The sequence below is a fragment of the Baudoinia panamericana genome (assembly GCF_000338955.1).
Source record: "Baudoinia panamericana UAMH 10762 unplaced genomic scaffold BAUCOscaffold_13, whole genome shotgun sequence".
NCBI lineage: Eukaryota > Fungi > Ascomycota > Dothideomycetes > Mycosphaerellales > Teratosphaeriaceae > Baudoinia > Baudoinia panamericana.
This window is the reverse complement of record NW_006911269.1, coordinates 732,151-749,347: the sequence shown is the minus strand read 5'-3', so window position 1 is coordinate 749,347 and position 17,197 is coordinate 732,151. Positions and strand designations below refer to the sequence as shown.

Genomic DNA, 17,197 nt, shown 5'->3' with positions numbered 1-17,197 from the left:
AAGCGTTCGGAGACAGCGTCACAGCGGTGAGACGCGCACGCAGTTGCCGAAGGAAAGCCTATCTGTCAGCCCTACGTCTCGGGCCTGACCGTAGAGCGAGGCGATGAACCCCTCACTAACCCCAATGGAGGACACGCGGTGCCCACAGCAATGACGGCGCAGCGCTGGCTCCAAGATTGCATCGTACGCCCGGTTGTAAGCGCTGACACTGAAACACTGATATACATCTGCCGCAGCCGCTTCGTCCAGTTGCTCGTCTTCCCACCTTCACCTTTATTGCCCATGCCAGCCGCCCACACTCGCTTCGCAGATCTGCAGTATTAGCGAACGGCTGACGAACCGTTTGTGGAGAACGCTCACCGGTTGGAGCTTGACCCTGCAGCATCTGGACCGTTTACTGGGAACAGAAGCTGGAACCCTTGGCAACGGCAAGGCGGACGGATTATTGCAGAGGAAGTCACAGATCCTTATAGCGATTTGACTACACGCATTCTTGATCGGTATCTGCTACAGAGCTTAGACGGCCATGGGCGACCCAAACCTACATGGCCGCAAGGTCTTCAAGGTGTTCAACCAAGACTTCATCGTAGACGAGCGGTATACCGTTACAAAGGAGCTTGGGCAGGGTGCATACGGTATTGTCTGCGCAGCCACGAACAATCAGACGGGGGAGGGTGTCGCAATCAAGAAGGTCACGAATGTTTTTAGCAAAAAGATCCTGGCCAAGCGAGCGTTGCGTGAGATCAAGTTGTTGCAGCACTTCAGAGGCCACCGTAACATCACGTGCCTGTACGACATGGACATTCCCCGACCGGATAACTTTAACGAGACTTATTTGTACGAAGGTAAGACTCAGCGACCGCGAGAGCGCGATGATGTCAAGTGCGCTGACGTGATGCGACCGGTAGAACTCATGGAGTGCGATCTGGCAGCCATTATTCGCTCCGGCCAGCCACTCACCGACGCACACTTCCAATCGTTCATCTATCAGATCCTATGCGGTCTGAAGTATATCCACAGCGCGAATGTATTACATCGCGACCTGAAACCCGGAAATTTGCTCGTCAATGCCGACTGCGAGCTCAAGATTTGCGATTTCGGTCTTGCACGAGGCTTCAGCGTGGATCCGGAGGAGAATGCCGGTTACATGACGGAGTACGTGGCGACGCGGTGGTACAGAGCACCGGAGATTATGTTGAGCTTTCAGAGCTACACCAAAGCCAGTACGTTACCACTCACCCACCGCAGACCGTATCTCAATGCTGATGTGCATGGACAGTCGACGTTTGGTCTGTGGGTTGCATTTTGGCCGAACTGCTCGGTAGCAAACCGTTCTTCAAGGGTCGCGACTACGTTGATCAGCTCAACCAGATCCTGCACTACCTTGGCACGCCATCCGAATCTACTTTGTCGCGGATAGGATCGCCACGCGCCCAAGAATATGTTCGCAACCTGCCATACATGAGCAAGATCCCCTTCCAACAGCTCTTCCCGCGCGCTAACCCCGACGCGCTCGATCTGCTGGACCGCATGTTGGCCTTCGACCCGAGCCAACGTATCGGGGTCGAGGAAGCGCTCGAGCACCGCTACCTGTCCATCTGGCATGACCCGTCAGACGAGCCATCATGCCCGCAGACTTTCGACTTCGCCTTTGAGGTTGTCGAGGATGTTCCTGAGATGAGGCAGATGATCTTGGAGGAGGTGCGGCAGTTCCGACATGCTGTTCGTACGCCGCAGCATCTGCAGTATCAGCAAGGTATTCAACAAGCAGGCCAACCTGTACCGATTCCGCAAAGCTACGATCCGCGAGCGTATGAGAACCCTCGACCGCAGGAGGTGCCGGACCGAACGGCGAATGATCTGGAGAGAGAGCTTGCCATGCAATGAGCTGGATGTTGCTGTTTATTGCTGGTTTGAGGATGTAGCGGCTTTGCGCGCTGGAAGCGTGAAGCTAGAGTAAGCAACACTGCTGTTTGATTGGTTGAGGGAGTAATACGGATCCTCTGGAATGAGGCACTCATAGCTACGGCTAGAAACCATGAACCTGCCAAAAGCCACGATTTCTCTCGGGTGCATATGTGATACGGACTGTAACCCGAATGCTGACCGCCCGCCCACACTAGTACGAACACGTGCTTCTCTACCTTCTACAACGAACGGCAAGCAAAGCCGCCAAGGTTTGTACACCATGCTGGACACAGTCTCTCGACTTGGGACTAAGCATGGCTGGATCAAGCACTACCTTCTTATTCCCGACACTGGTGAGGGACCAAGCTGCTGACGGGTGCCATGGCCTTTGCAGGACGTTTTACTCCGTCGGGGATGATTAGGGCCACGACAAGAGTTGTCTGACCATTTCCACTACCCAGCATGAAACACAGCCGACAATACTTGGCCACGGTATATTCAGAACAGGCTACGTTGTTGGGGTTGAACACAATCATAATATGAAACTCCCTCACCACTCCCATTGATCAACTAAAGTGGCAAAAGAGCTACTAAGGCTTGGCGTAGCATATCTAGCACAAGCTACAACTTGGGAAAATACTACAGGCTTCATGTTTCTCATCACATTAAGACGGACAAGAGGAGCTAGCCTAAACGTTGCGAATATTGCACTGAGTGCACATATGTTCGACAATGCCGCGTACCTCCGTGCTTTCTTTCCTTTGTAACATCTGGAAAGTACACAACCCTCACCAACATCCTCACCAGAGAACAACAGCTACGCAACACCCCAATCGGAACCAGCGTCATGAAGACCGGCGCATCTCTACTTTTCGCTCTTCTCGCGCGTATCGTATCCGCCGTCCCACCTCCGGCGGCCTCTTCCGAGCTTCAAGAACGGAAGGTCGACCCCGAGACAGTTGGTACCTGGTCCTTCAACGGGGGGGGAAAGATGTGCGCCAACTTCTGCAACCACTTTCCGTACAATTGGAGATGTGTTCATCCAGACCAGTGGCCGAAGGAGTGCTTCGCGCAAGGGCCGGACGACGTCGTCTTTACGCCCCCTTACGTAGGGCCAGTGAGGAGTAACGGAGTCTAGGTGGCTTGTTTGGCGGTAAGCTGTCATGTTGACAAATATGAATTGGGACAAGCCCCGCTGACTGTCATGAATAAGGGTGAGACGGTCATTCGCAGAAACGGTCGCTACACTAACTGGGGTACATGATAATAGTTAGCGTAAGGTGGCAGCATTTTTTCAGAGAGGGTATGACTGATGCGTTCTTGGTATGGTTCATGTTGTTGCACACATAGTTTCTCAACCGTCTGTCTTCACCACACAAGTGTCTGCGGGTCTGCGGCCGCAAGATGCCCGCTGGGTCCGCTTCCCAATCTCCATCCCCTCGCTCAATTGCGCTCATGCTTGCGTTACATACATCTTCTCTAGCCAACGCCCTGAATTCAATCCTCCCGAGCACCACTCATGGCACCCAACATTGACACCACCGCCCTCTCCAAATCACCCGAGCTCTCAGATGTTCTCACTCAGCAGGCTCAAGCAGGAGGCTACGACTGTCTTCCGTGTCGGCTGATGGGTCCGTCATGCCCGTCCCAATTATGGCTCGCTTGCACACTTCGCTAACGCAGTGTAGGCAGCGCTGTGTTCACAGGCATGGGCATATACTCGTGGGCCTCCGGGACAAGCCAGCTCCGCAAGCGCGAACTTGAGATTCTCCGGTCCAAGTCTTTCTATACGTTAGGCATGCGCAAGGCATCGATCTGGGTACTTTCGGGGAGCTTGGTATCGCTCGGAATATACAGATTATACAACTGAGGGCTACGATAGCCCGCCTGATAGTATGAGCCCTACGCTGGGAGTTGCTCTTCAACGCAAAGGAGGAGGTGGAGCGTGACGGGCTGGTTCACCACGCATGTGCAAGTCAGTGGGTCGAGAGCTTTGGTTGCGCACCTGAGTGGCACTAACATGTTGCACTCGAAGATTTGCATTATACTGTCTCGGACTACAGCGATTGCATCGGCTACGGACATATCTTTCACAGCAGCCACGCTACCACAAGACTTGCGCAACCTAGCAATGCGAAAGCCGAAGACTCATACGCGCTCGTTGCTGCTCCGGAAAAGGTTGCCGGCGCGCTTCCCGATGGAGTCGTCGTGCTCGCGTTCGTCGACGTCGCCGTCCCATTGGCTGCAGTAGCGTTGCCGCCAACAGTGGCCGGAGCTGTGGAGTTGATATCCAACAATGGGCGAGCTGGGAGATTCGCCAACAAAATCTCTAAAGCACTCAGCTGTTGACCTAACCCCTGCGTCCCATCCCATGAGGAGCGCGTCCAGTCACTTCCGCAGATACTGCCGGAAGTGCTGTTGGAACACTGCAACGCCGCGCCCTGTGCCGAAGCCTGCAGAATCCGGTTCACGAGCCCATGAAGCGTCCCGAGCACTGTGGAGGCGGTGCCGTTAGGAGATTGTCGCCTGATCGTAGTGTCAAGAGTCAGATCTCGGGCCGTGGCAAGTCCACGAGCGAGTATAGCGCGGAAGGCGAGCTGGTCGGTGTTGCAGGTGTTGCTCGGTGCGCAGGCGATCTCGGTCAGAATGTTGTCGTTGTTAGCGAAAGTCGAATTGGCATTGACAAAGAAGCTGAACGGGAAGACATTCCAATATGTGGTCTGAGTCTAGACTCGAAGTATATTGTTAGCCCTGTCGGTACTCAAATGCTGGGCAGAAGCGTCACGTTACGTACGTAATTGACTGCGTATGAGCTGCCGCTTAAGAAAGTACCGGCATTCGACGTCCACTGAAGATGGTTCCACTGCGAACAGTTGGTAGTCGTGTCTGTACCGTCCCAAATCGCACCTGCACTGCCGTTCGCAGTACTGATCATACCGACGCCGTAGGACCATTCGAGCGTTGATCTTGCCCAGTCAAGGTACGTCTGGTTCCCAGTGTATCTGGCCAGACGTGCAGCGAGCTGGAAGAAGTTGCCATTGCTCAAGGCTTGCTTGTAGTTGTAGCCATTGTTAAAGGTGTAGACCTGCCATCGCAGCCTGCAAGGACAGTCACCGTTAGATGCGGTCGCGAACCGACATATTGTGATTAGGATTACTCACCCGCCGTTACACGTGCTGTTATCCCAACGAGCGGCCTGGGAATTGAAGACATTCTGTGCTAGCTGCAGCCAGGTGGGATACGTGCGATTGGCCCCGCCTGACGCCTTGGGGAAGCCATGCTCTGCAGCTGTCATCGCGGCCAGAGCCCAGGTACTCTGGTCATCGTTGCCTTCGCTTTTGGTCTGATTTGGAGGCGTGAAGTCCGAGTTTGGGCCGATCTGGTACAAGAGGCCTTCGCGGACAATGTCGTTGTACGATGAGTCTCCTGTCAAAGCCCAGTAATTGATCAAAGAGTCCCATGCTAGGCCAGACTCCCACCAGTAGTACGGATCGGAGAAGACGCCTGGGACTGTGCTGGTGTTGTGATAAATAGCAAGGATTTGTGCTGCGATTGACCTGGAGGCTGTAGTCATAGACTGAGTATTGTTAACATTGATTATTATAGCGTGGGAGCACTGTAGAAGCGCAAGCGTTGCTCCGACCGTGGGTAAGACTGCTTGTAAATGCATATTGAGCGGAGCGTAGGAGAAAGAACAAGGAATCAGTAAGGTAGGTGGAAGCGCGAATACTTAACCAAAACTGTATCATGGTCGATGAGAGTTCTCACCTCTGAGGACGCACGTCGCTGCGAGTAACGTTTAGTAAAGTCTCGCAATCCTTCAGTGGGCAGTGTTGTGTCGACTACTTGGCACCATCATGTCAAGGAGTGCTGTAACTTCCGCGGATGTTGGCGTGGCCTTGGCAGCGGCTCAGACGGATCGTCACGGCGATCGGAAAGATGGTGACTAAAGACGGGTCATGGCGAAATGACTGCGGAGCCATGAGATTGCGGACAGGCAGGCGCGAACACGAAGTGTTTGAGCAAATAGTCATGGCCAAGGGCTGCACCTTTGCGGCTTACAGTGCACGGACATCTCGGTCGTTCCGCTCATGATGCTCCAAGTACGGGTCTAGCCAGCTCCCGCACATCCGACGTTCTGCCGTCAATTCCGGCAAAGCGAAGATGCTTGACTTCAGAGGTCGACCTTCACCACTCCTCACTCTAATTCTGCAGAGTGCCAAAGTGACTGGCTATTCGAGCGGTCCTTCTCGGCCCACTACTCCGAGCTGCCGTATATGCCATTCGTGTCGCTAACCATCGCTTGCGATGCGATGGCGCACGTCTGCAGGGTACGTACTGGTGGCAGCCCTATTGCAACACCAGGTCTCGTGATGACGGCCATCCAACCAGAAGTCTCATTGTGCGCCACAGTTGTTCGCACGGCTGGCGAGCGCAGGAGTCTAGCAACTGTGGCATGGGTGCAAAATGCTAATGTGGATTCTGTATCTTTTAGAGATCGTCAGTCTCCACGCCCTCCCACGGATAGATCATGATCTCGACTTCCGCAGCGTATTGAGACTGAGAGCGCAGCAGTACAGGTCGGTGGAGAAGATTGTCTAAGCCGCGACCACACGGGGACAACTATGTCTTATTGAGCTTCATTACCAGCGTGAAACCTTAATGTCGTCTACGCCGAGTGTGGCCATTATTGGAGAAGACTGAAAGGCATGTTCCCGCTCAGTCATCCTCACCCCGCATTCGTCTCGTATTAGCCAATGCTTTACATCCTCCCTACACACTTGACCTTTCCAGGATCTGCCAAGCTGCATTGATCGCATATTGCAGGAGTGGTTGGCCCTAGAGTGTCGCACAGGCAGCGAGACTTCCAGTAGGTAGCCTCACCGGACGGTAGGCACGTGAAGGGATGTAACACACCCCCGCATATAAGCTGGCTGCTGCCGCCCCATGACCGGTGCGACGCTCTTCTCGCTCTCTGTGCCATACTTTTGCTACTCTTGGACAGTTAAGCTAACTAACAATATGGCAATGAATGGGCACAAGTGGGTCCCGCATGACTGTACTTAGGTGCGAGTATCAGCTGAACATTTACAGCGACGGCATCGCCGGGCTCAAGAATGAGTTGTATGTGGGCTCCAACAGTTTCAACCCCGGCGGGGTCCGCACCGATCCAGATGCCATCCGCAGGCAGAGCGTGGCCGCCATGATGAACAACGCAGCGGGCGAGATCCGCAATCCGTTACTTGGTTTCTCGAAAGACCAGCTAATGGACGATGTCGACGTGTTCGCAGAGAAGCACGGCAGTGCGTAAGCGGGTGTTCACTGACCCGAGCTGTTGCACTGACAACTCGATACAACAGTGCAGGAGCAAATCCCACTCCTGCGCAAGGGAGCACTGGTCGCTCAGAACCCGACCGACTTCGAGAACATCATGGAGCTAGACGACAACGATCGCCAGGCGCTCCGGGATGAGGTATTGCACCGCTGGCGGCACCCTTGGCCACTCTATCTGACGATCACCCTCTGCTCCGTCGCCGCCGCAATCCAGGGGTGGGATCAGACCGGCAGCAACGGGGCTAACCTATCGTTTCCTATCGAATTTGGCATTTCGGATCAGGTACCCTATTGTGATCCAGTCAACCCCAACGCACGTCGGTGCACCAACAACAGCTGGCTTATTGGGTTCATCAATAGCTGTCCATACATCGCCATAGCCGTCTTCACCGCATGGATATCAGACCCCATTAATGATTTGCTTGGTCGACGAGGGACCATCTTTCTCGGTAACAAGACATAGCCAGTCATTCATTTGCTTGATGGTCGCTGATGTCTCGCTATGTGTAGGTGCGGTATTTTCCTTCATCGCACCCATCGGATCAGGCTGCACGCAGTCTTGGCCGGAACTGGTTGTTTGCCGCATTTTACTCGGCGTCGGCATGGGTCTTAAAGAGGTCACAGTACCGGTATACTCTGCTGAAAACGCTCCGTCAGTGATACGCGGCGGCTTGGTTATGTCCTGGCAACTCTGGACGGCGTTTGGCATCATGCTAGGCTACTCGGCAAACCTAGCTGTTTTCCGAGTCGGTCCGATTGCGTGGCGCCTGCAGCTTGGGTCTGCTTTCATACCAGCCGTGCCCTTGCTGTTGGGCGTGTGGTTCTGCCCAGAATCACCCCGCTGGCTGCTCAAGAAGAAGAAGGTGTTAAAGGCCTACAAGGCGCTGCTCAGACTACGCATGGCGCCCTTGCAGGCAGCAAGGGACGTCTACTACATTCAGGCGCAGCTCGACCAAGAGGAGCGTCTTGTCGAGGAGAAGGGTCTGGCCAGGCATGCCAATCTCTTCACACGTTTTGTGGAGCTCTTCACGATTCCGCGCAATACCCGGGCGGTAGCAGCTTCTGGCATTGCTATGATTGCCCAACAGATGTGAGTTGCGAGGAAAGATTCCGTTTGTGCCCGCTAACGATAATTGCAGGTGTGGCATTAATGTATGCGAACTCCCTAACACGGCGATCCAATGTAATGCACTCTCGATGTCAGCTAATCTCCTCCGCAGATAATTGCCTTCTACAGTAGTACCATCTTCGTCGCGGCAGGCTTTCCGGAGACCAACGCCTTGCTCGTCTCCTGGGGCTTCGGCCTGGTCAACTTTGCTTTTGCGTTACCTGCAGTGTATACAATCGACACTTTCGGGCGGCGTGGTCTGTTAAACTTCACATTTCCCAATATGGCCTGGTCACTGCTCACTGCTGGACTATGCTTCCTCATACCTGCGACCGGGCCATCTTCTGAGGCTCATCTTGCGACTGTGAGGATGTCGCGAGCAACCAATGCGCCGGCTTGATAATCGGCTGATGGCGCTCTGTACAGGTCGCCTTATTCGTTTTCATCTTTGGAGCTTTCTACAGCCCTGGTGAAGGACCTGTGCCGGTAACGTTTCCCTTGTGGACAAGACGGAGTATGAGTTGCTGACACAAGATGCCATAGTTCACCTATTCCGCGGAAGTCTTCCCTCTCAGTCACCGTGAAGTCGGCATGTCCTGGTGAGCCCACGCAGAAGCCGGTCATCAATAGGTCCACTAATGATCCCTTGATTGTAGGGCCGTTGCAACGAATAGTAAGGCGCCTGAGCCTGCGGACTTACGTGAAAGCTAACAGATTTCATAGACTTCTGGGCGTCAATCCTCTCGCTGTCCCTTCCCGCCATGTTGATCGCCTTCACGCCAACTGGCGTGTTTGGCTTCTATGCCGGGCTTAACATCATCGCCTTCTTCCTCATCTTCTTCTTCATGCCCGAAACCAAGCAGAGGACTTTAGAGGAACTCGATTATGTCTTCGGAGTGCCAATGAAGACTCACGCTCACTTCCAGGGCACGAAGATGTTCCCGTGGTGGTTTAGACGGTAGGCACATCGGCGAAACGCGATCGGAACGCTGTAGCTAACGACGGTACCACGCTTCTGCAGGTGGGTTCTCTTCCGCCGAGGCGGGCCGATGCCGCAGCTTTATCATTTCGAAGACACTGCGGCGATGAGCCAGTATGAGTCGGAGAAGATCAGGGTTGCGCAGGAGGAAGATACGGCCGTCAAGCAAGTCTGAATATTTATTTCCTCCAATTGCATCCAGAGGTGGTCGCTCCACCAAAAGCTAATGGTTTGACCTGGGCAACGGAACACTTACTGGCTTGGAACAGTAACACTTTGACTGTGGCAATGTCCCGATCACACCAGCAGTAGGGGTATAGTTCGTCGGTGTGTGTAATTGAGCAGTAGTTGACAATTTGCTCAACCCTCGCTATCCAGAGTGTATGTCAAGTCGATAGCCAAGCAAAAGTATGCTCTCGGAGACTAATACCCGGCCCAAAGCAAGCATAAGAGCGGGAGCACGGCAGAGCCGAAACCTTTCTCCTAATTTGTCCGATGAACTTGGAGTCAAGAACAACTAATGAATGGTGTCATTTCTGTGCGCAATGCCAAAGATATCGAAGCATTAGTCTTACTTGCGTTATCTTGCTTCTTCCATCTCCACATACAATCTAAACAAAATCCACTGTCCAAGAAATAAAGTACAAACATCAGGAAGTCCGTCTGTCGGTGGCAGGGTACGATCGCCGAGACTAGCGACGAACCAGGACATAGCGCATTCGGTGGAGAGCCGTTACAAAGTCAACATAGACTAGCACTCTTGAGACGAGCCTGAACTTGACATCGCAGTATTGCTGGGCCATAGATGTCCAGGAGCATTGCATCGGTCTCTCGCAGCTATCGGTTCAAGTCTGTACGCGCGTTGACCACTAGGAAGAACTTGAAAGGTCAAGGCCAACGTAACGGGAATCAGCTATTCTTAGGGCCACCTGTAGCTCGCAAACTGCACGAATCGTCTGCAGGTCAAAGCAGATCGCTGGAGGCACGCAACAGTTCCACGCTCGTTTGCTCCAGCCAGGCGCAGGGTGATCGTCCTTCGTGGCTAGTCGCTAGACATTACTCCAGCATTTTTCTTGTTCGATCCCGCTACTTCAGAGACATTGACTATCGCATCAGTGGCGTCCGAGAAGCCTGATTGGCAAGTGCTCGATCTCCGCAAAGCTACATCCCGCCTAAGGCAATACCCTGCAGCAAGCATTGCGCGCAGCTAACTATCCCGGCTGGGGCTGCTCGCCTCGATGGACTACAACCAGCAGCAAGCTCAGCATGTTCCTCCTCCTCACACACCGCCCCGGAATCGCATCCTTGGGCCGCCGTTCGAGCGAACGCCCATTTCACCGGTTACCAGCAGATCCACGCCGAACAACGGGCCTGTATACGGGGTTCCGAGCCTGCAGTCCCTGCGGCATCCATACCGAGTTCATGATGCCTACGATTTGAGCCAGCAAGTAGTGTCGCCCGTCATGTCGAGGAGCGCGAGTGTTGCAAGCGATCGCTTCTCGACAATATCTGCTCTGACCTCAACGTACTTTCCACCAAACCCGCAGCATGTCAACCCACGACCGGCATATGTTGCGCCATTTGGTGCGGCACAGGTTGTTGGTGAGCATCGTGCGAGAGTCCCGGAATATCTGAGCGATGATGGCGATTCCAACCCTACCAAGGATGATGTGGACTTCTCCGATCCAGCGCTGGCACTTATCAATGCTTTCCTTGACCAAATGCTGTTCAGCTTCCTAGCAACTGCTCGCTCGACGACGCTTACTGCGCTTAAGCCCGCCGTGACTGAAGTGTTAAAATCCCGATTGGCGCGCGACGCAATCGCCAGTGCCGAAGAGGAGTTGCATGAACTCCTCGCCGGCGGAGATGAGGAAGAGGAAGTGAACACGAGTAAAAACTCCTCAGAGACCAACAGGAGATGGGATTTGGAGCTGGTGTGGAAGAGAACGAGGTTGAGAGTGATGGTATATATGCGCCTTGGTGAGATGGAAGATGATGATGAAGAGCGATATGTCAAGGAAGAGGAGCTGTTTCAGGGCAACGAGCGTCGATTCTCCCAGACTTCAGGCTTGGTATCTTGGGCCGCAGCGATATTCCTGACTGGCGTGCTAGAGTATATCGCCGAGCAGAGTCTTGAGATTGCTGGTAACGCTGCCTTTGCGCGCGCTCGCCGCCAGGATCGCAGCGCAAGATCTCCAACAGCCTTCGGTGATCGCACAGCAGTCATTGTTGAGGACCATGATGTTGAGAAGATTGCATTGAGTTCCACGCTTGGAAGGTTATGGCGGAATTGGCGGAAGCTGCTACGAAGCAACGCCGCCTCGGTCGGGTTCGCCCAGCCTCGGACTAGCAGTCGTCTCAACGGTGACATTCTAGAAAGACCCAGCAGCGCCGGTACTGACAGTGTGGATGAACGAGCGTTGAGACTGGAGGACGTCCCGGAAATGGAGTACCCGGAGCATGTTCTGGCATCCAACATACCGTTACCTATTGGTGATCGCCGGAGAGACGTCGACGAGATCGAGGTACCTGGTCTTGCTCACGATCCAGACGCGCAGAACGTGGAAGAGGAGGAGCCCTCGGCCGTTCGCCGAAACAGCTTCACTGGTGCGCCAGCGTACAGAAGCGTAAACGGCGTTCTTACGCCCGACAGTGCTGGCGCTACTGATCGTGATGACCGGCCGTCACTGTCCCGTAAGCGCTCCGTATCCGTGCCCACTCCGGCGCGGACTCCGCTGGTGCACGAAACCGATCAGATGCCGGGAGCGTTCCCTGAGACGCCAGGACCTGTACCGGAGCTGGAAAGTCCCACGCTAGCTGGTAGAGATGAACAGACTTTGGCGCCTGCAGTACAGCAGACGACCGACGCGCCTGTCGAGAGTGCACCACCGACCCAGCCCCGTGCTTTGGACCCGGACGATGACCATGTCTTCGAGCAAAAGGCGAATGCTGCAGAGATGGCTTCTCTCAAGCGATCACTGATTTCTGATCAGCAAAGAGACAAGCGACCACGGCACAGTTTGCTAGGGACAGCACTGACAGGAAGTGCTGCTGTCGCGGCTGCCGCTACCGTTGCAGCTTCGGTCGCCCACGAGCAGCCTAAGCAGCAGCGGAGCGAGCAGGTTGACAGAGCTGACTCCAATGAACTGCTTACCACTGGTCCAACAAGGGATGTGGAGGAACTCGACCGTCGGAAAAGCTTGATGGACTTGAAGGCACTGTTAGCCGATCAGACTTCCAATGGAGCAGTCTCCAACAGTGCGCAGACTATTGCAAGCCGAGATGGAGAGGAGTCTGGTCAGAAGTCTCTGCCAACACGTAGAGATTCCGAAGGTTCGAACGCGTCATACACGCTCGGAGATGGTGCGCCACAAGCAGCTCCGTCGCAACCCCCTGCTGAACCTATGAACACGAGGCTTGGATATATGCTTAAGTATGGTTATGCTGATGAAAGCGGCATTGGCATGTCACAAACATGGGACACCGGACCTTTCAGTGGGTCAAGTAGAGGTGCAGAAGAGTCGCAAGCAAGGGATCTGTCAAAGAAGCCGACACGGCTCATCTTGGGCGACTCGCCATCTCATAACGGAATCGAGAGTTCCACTGTCCAGAGCACTGTGCCCGCAGAGGGACCGCAGGGCTTTCTGGAAAGCAGATCACTTAACTCGAAGACGGATCGTCCAGACTTCTCCAAACCGTTTCCGCAGGCAAGCAGTGACTTGCAACGTGCGGAGACAGCCAAAGCCGCTCACAAGCGTCGTAGCATACCAGGAGTCGCCTTCACGAGCGCCGCTGCGCAACCAATTGTGGAGGCCAACCCGCACAGGCAGTCGTGGGTAGCAGCGGTCCAGCAGCACCGAGAGCTTGAGAATGGCACACCCGCAAACGATCCCCTGCGCGATGTACCTCCTATGCCAACTGAAGCCAGTTTTGCAGACAGCGCTGCGGTTGCTCAGGAACATCCTGCAGTTGCCATCATGAACAATTTGAGGAACATGAATGGTGAGAAGCAGCAAGAGCCGCAGGAGGAACCCGAGCGAGCGTTGACCAGCGCATCAATTCGCGGACCAGAGGACTTCGATCTGTATGTGCAAGTCGCTGAGACGATGAAATATACTCTCACTCCGGAAGCTGTTCGTGATAATCCAGTAAGTGAAGCGAAGTGGCGCGATGAAAGTGTGAAGGGTGGGAAAGACTGACCGACCAGCAGGCGCCAAGTGGAGCTCTCAAGCCGGCATCTCCCGTCGAGCTGTCAAGCGTTCCTTCCATTTCCAGACTGCAACCAGATCGTCAAGATGAAACCGGCGACGCTCGAATGGGCCGCGAACGAACGTCAAAGCAAGCCACGTCCGCCGCCGTTGACGATGAGGAGGAACGCGCTCGGAAGAGAGAGAACCGAAGGTCCATTAGCCGACCCACGCCACGCAACGTCAGCGCTCACCGGCGAAGTGGGCTTATGGCTCGTGAGCCGAGAGTGCTAACAGAGTCAACTCAGGACTTTGCAGATTTCATACGCTCCACCGGACCGGCAAAAGAACAGGAGGTGCTTCCCATCATCGATCCCGCGACCAGGTCTACCACGTCTTTGCACTCTTTAAGGTCTTCGCAGAGCAATGCCACCTCCAGATCGCCTTCCACGGCGAGCCAAGAGCGTACCCGAAGCATCACCAAATCTGCTATGGTGGCAGAAAACATACCTCCCGTGCCCCCAGTACCTAGCAAGACTAAGAGTCGGACCAACCTGCATCCTCGCTCAGCGACAGGTACTGGCAGCAACGCTGAGCTGATTGACTTCATCCGCGCTGGACCGACTGAAGAAGGCCAGCAGCGCATCCCACGTGAGATTGCGCCGTTCAGGAATACCATGGACTCAGACCAGATGCGGCAAACGGGCGATGCGATCAATGGCATCACGGGCGACCCCAACGCTACCATGAGCGGCAACACACGACCGACCTCTGGCTCGTCTACTCAGCGCCGCCCTGCAAGCCAGCGGACTGCGCAGAGCAGCAACAACGCTGCTGCGACGGTGCACCCAGCGCACAGCGGCCAGCCACAGCGCCTGTCGGCAATAAAGCCTGCAGCGCCAGAAGCTGCGGCACCAGTTGGCGCAATCAGCGCAATGCCAGGTGCAATGCCGCAAGGCATGCCGCCACGGCGACGCCACCGCAATAAAGATCCGTACGCTATCGATCTAGACGACGATGACAATGACCTCCTAACAGCATTACCAATGGGTAAGCGGCAAGAAGAGACGCTCTCGGACTTCTTGAAGAACGCGGAGCCGCCCGAGACTAACGCACCGCGGCCGCTCGTGAATGGTAACGGTGTGGACATGCGCAGTCTGACGAACAAGCCGCGGTCGAACAGTGTGCACAGTCAGAAGTCAGCCCACAGTGCGGCCGGCGCTAGAGCCAAGTCAATGCAGAGCCAGCAAGGACCCCGTCCAGGGGCACCATCAAATGCTGCTTCCGCATCACAAACACGCCTGAATAGTCCTCTTGCGGGTAGCGCTGGATCATCCAAGCCACGAATGGAGGCACGAGAACCAGGCATCAGTGGCAAGACTGGCGGCAAACGGAACTCCAGCATGCCCCCACCCAAGGAGTCAAGCACCAAGGAACTTGCGGACTTCTTAAAGAACTCCGGTCCAGAGCAGAGTGCACCTGCACCTATTGTGGGTCGGCAGTCCAAGCTGACGCCCAAGGAAGCGGCGAAGGCGCAGAAGAAGGTGGAGAAGGAGAGTAAGGGAGCCAAGCGTGGGTTCTTTGGGAAGAGTATTAGAAAGACGTGGTTGGATATGCCATGATCACGCCATGTGTGCGTGACTCTTACTAAATGTCATGGACTGTTTACTGTTTAACTGCGAAGGCAAATATTGTACACAATCGACTGGTGCTGTTCTATACCTCTTGCGGCAAATGTAGATGGGCAATGGCCCAGGCTAGATGGTGTATGATAGCGTGGGCGCTTGTTGAATAGGATTTTCGTAACAGCGTGTTGGTGGGTTCGACACAATAATCATAATCGTGTTCATGACGTGAATACTCTACGATCATGAGCAACGAGTCTGCATTGAAATCCTGTCGATGGTGTATGTCAGACCACTTCACAGGCGTGGCATGAGTGTTTCGTGCAGCGTGTCACATAAGTTGCGCAAGACAGCAAACGCAACAAGTCCACAGCTTGCTTGCAAACGGCCTCTAAGCGCCCAAACACCATGCTATGCCACCCTCGCAATCCCAACCTGAAGACCGCCTTAGAGTTCCTGTTCCATCCGTCGGTTCATATGCCCCTGCATCTCCCGTTCCACCTCGTACTTGAAATCAAAGTATGGCGGATCGAAATGGTGCACCCGAACGTATCCGTCCTCGCCACCGGAGCAGTAGCACTTCCCATCCGGACTTACAGCGACGTAATTGAGAGGTCCGAAGTGTCCACGCACTCGGCCCACTTCCTCCTCGAAGATCTTGTGGTAGAATCGCGCCTCGAATTTACCTTGTCGTGCGGAGGTTGTCGTGACGTCCATGGCTGCTTGTCCACCGCCAAGGATCACGTAGTTGGTTGGTTCGGGCGTTATTGCGGCAGAGTTGAGAGGTGTATCTGCCACGTAGGTGTGTAGGACCTTTAGGGTCCGAGCGTCTTGCAGTTTGGCCGTTTTGTCCTTTGAGGAGGTAATGAAGTACGTTCGGTCTGCGCTCCACTGGAGATCCGTGACAGACGCGCCGTCTTCGTGCGGGTACTCGTCAGCGATCATCTCACCGGTCTTGGCATCCCATTGCGCCACGCAGCCGTTTTCGTGTCCGGTGATGATGTAGCGGTTGAGGTAGGAGAAGCCGGCGACGGTCACTCGAGGAAGCTCGTCCACTACGATCCGTAAGGTCGGCTCGTCGGACTGTTCTGCATTCACGTCCTGCGCGATGTCATAGACGTAGATGTTGCTCAGTTGCCCTGTTCGCTTTTCCGTAACGCCTAACAGAAGTTTCCCGTCTTCGCTGAACTCGACTCTCCGTATGCTGGTGGGGAACTCCCACTGCTTCAATTGTTTGCCAGTCTTGACCTCCCATAACCGCATGGTGTTATCTGCGCCTCCAGTAGCGAGGAAGGTGGTGGTAGGGTCGACGTCAACGGACCAGAGAGCGCCTTGGTGGCCTTTGTACATGCCAAAGCGCTCGCCGTTCGCACTGTACCACGCGCAGACATTGTGGTCTTTGCTGACGGAGAAGATGAAGTCACCCTCTTTGCTAAATTTGACTTGCGTGAGCGCGCGCTCGTGGCCGGAGAGTAATATGGGTCTCATGGTTATTGTGTTGTGTTGGGAAGGCTGCTCATATCAGCGCATATGGTTTTGAGGGCGTGGAAGGCGAAATCTTGGCGGAAGTCTGAGTCATGCGATAGCAGTAAGGCAAAGTGGGCAAGTTTCCATCAAATATGGACCGGCAGCTTGATCCAGAGCATCGAGCTTTCATTGAAGCTTACCGAAAGCCTTCCAATGACTAGCAGCGACTCAAGTGCCGACGAGCTAGTTAGGAGGTGAACGATGGCTTGATCGGCGGAATGTGCGGGCCATTGTTTCATCTGGACCTCTTCTATAGAACATCACGGGACCATGACAATATAGATCAGCTTTCCGTACTCCCACTGCTGTCGCTCGTTCTGTTGCGCTGCGTTGCGCCCGCCACAGTCCTTTCCAATGCATACAGTCGCCTCGCCGGCGATCACTGCAAGGCGGGGCACAAAATTCGGCCTGTCGCTTTCTCGGACTCCTCGGTCCTGCAATTGTTATACAACCAAATCCTTCGCTTCGTCTCACTCTTGGTTCTCTGAGTCGGGAAGGAGAGCGGACGCGGCTTGTTTTGGAGGCAACT

General features: G+C 54.6%; 7 protein-coding genes across 7 annotated transcripts; 5 read left to right on the top strand and 2 right to left on the bottom strand.

Moving 5' to 3' along the window:
- The first annotated feature begins 405 nt into the window (after nt 1-405).
- Nucleotides 406-2,347, top strand: BAUCODRAFT_286788 (uncharacterized protein). The gene is made up of 4 exons (XM_007682550.1): nt 406-845; nt 909-1,223; nt 1,280-1,956; nt 2,124-2,347. Exons 1-3 carry the CDS (start codon nt 527-529, stop codon nt 1,885-1,887), a joined length of 1,242 nt encoding a protein of 413 aa, XP_007680740.1. The 5' UTR covers nt 406-526; the 3' UTR covers nt 1,888-1,956; nt 2,124-2,347.
- A 144-nt stretch (nt 2,348-2,491) lies between these two features.
- Nucleotides 2,492-3,211, top strand: BAUCODRAFT_38423 (uncharacterized protein). Its single transcript, XM_007682207.1, has 2 exons — nt 2,492-3,061; nt 3,122-3,211. The coding sequence occupies exon 1, from the start codon at nt 2,756-2,758 to the stop codon at nt 3,044-3,046; it is 291 nt and encodes a 96-aa protein (XP_007680397.1). The 5' UTR covers nt 2,492-2,755; the 3' UTR covers nt 3,047-3,061; nt 3,122-3,211.
- Nucleotides 3,212-3,427: 216 nt separating this feature from the next.
- BAUCODRAFT_126354 (uncharacterized protein) lies at nt 3,428-3,778 on the top strand (the record flags this gene model as incomplete). The annotated part of the gene is made up of 2 exons (XM_007682549.1): nt 3,428-3,539; nt 3,597-3,778. 2 exons carry the CDS (start codon nt 3,428-3,430, stop codon nt 3,776-3,778), a joined length of 294 nt encoding a protein of 97 aa, XP_007680739.1.
- Nucleotides 3,779-3,816: 38 nt separating this feature from the next.
- BAUCODRAFT_569753 (glycoside hydrolase family 76 protein) lies at nt 3,817-5,578 on the bottom strand (the record flags this gene model as incomplete). Its single annotated transcript, XM_007682548.1, has 3 exons — nt 3,817-4,628; nt 4,694-5,006; nt 5,070-5,578. 3 exons carry the CDS (start codon nt 5,576-5,578, stop codon nt 3,999-4,001), a joined length of 1,452 nt encoding a protein of 483 aa, XP_007680738.1. The 3' UTR covers nt 3,817-3,998.
- Nucleotides 5,579-6,930: 1,352 nt separating this feature from the next.
- BAUCODRAFT_151769 (uncharacterized protein) lies at nt 6,931-9,504 on the top strand (the record flags this gene model as incomplete). Its single annotated transcript, XM_007682547.1, has 11 exons — nt 6,931-6,950; nt 7,003-7,211; nt 7,269-7,691; nt 7,753-8,332; nt 8,382-8,394; nt 8,463-8,714; nt 8,777-8,836; nt 8,894-8,949; nt 9,007-9,023; nt 9,074-9,308; nt 9,372-9,504. 11 exons carry the CDS (start codon nt 6,931-6,933, stop codon nt 9,502-9,504), a joined length of 1,998 nt encoding a protein of 665 aa, XP_007680737.1.
- Nucleotides 9,505-10,567: 1,063 nt separating this feature from the next.
- On the top strand, nt 10,568-15,138 carry BAUCODRAFT_27660 (uncharacterized protein; the record flags this gene model as incomplete). Its single annotated transcript, XM_007682118.1, has 2 exons — nt 10,568-13,477; nt 13,540-15,138. The coding sequence occupies 2 exons, from the start codon at nt 10,568-10,570 to the stop codon at nt 15,136-15,138; spliced, it is 4,509 nt and encodes a 1,502-aa protein (XP_007680308.1).
- A 225-nt stretch (nt 15,139-15,363) lies between these two features.
- On the bottom strand, nt 15,364-16,806 carry BAUCODRAFT_286498 (uncharacterized protein). Its single transcript, XM_007682546.1, has one exon. The coding sequence runs from the start codon at nt 16,627-16,629 to the stop codon at nt 15,589-15,591; it is 1,041 nt and encodes a 346-aa protein (XP_007680736.1). The 5' UTR covers nt 16,630-16,806; the 3' UTR covers nt 15,364-15,588.
- Nucleotides 16,807-17,197: the final 391 nt, after the last annotated feature.

What these genes read in the sequence shown, in the direction of transcription:
- BAUCODRAFT_286788 (XM_007682550.1), top strand. Translation starts at nt 527, where the DNA reads ATGGGCGACCCAAACCTACATGGCCGCAAGGTCTTCAAGGTGTTCAAC. An exon ending in CGAGACTTATTTGTACGAAG is followed by an intron (nt 846 to 908) that starts GTAAGACTCAGC and finishes TGCGACCGGTAG; the next exon opens with AACTCATGGAGTGCGATCTG. An exon ending in TCAGAGCTACACCAAAGCCA is followed by an intron (nt 1,224 to 1,279) that starts GTACGTTACCAC and finishes GTGCATGGACAG; the next exon opens with TCGACGTTTGGTCTGTGGGT.
- BAUCODRAFT_38423 (XM_007682207.1), top strand. Translation starts at nt 2,756, where the DNA reads ATGAAGACCGGCGCATCTCTACTTTTCGCTCTTCTCGCGCGTATCGTA.
- BAUCODRAFT_286498 (XM_007682546.1), bottom strand. Translation starts at nt 16,629, where the DNA reads ATGAGACCCATATTACTCTCCGGCCACGAGCGCGCGCTCACGCAAGTC.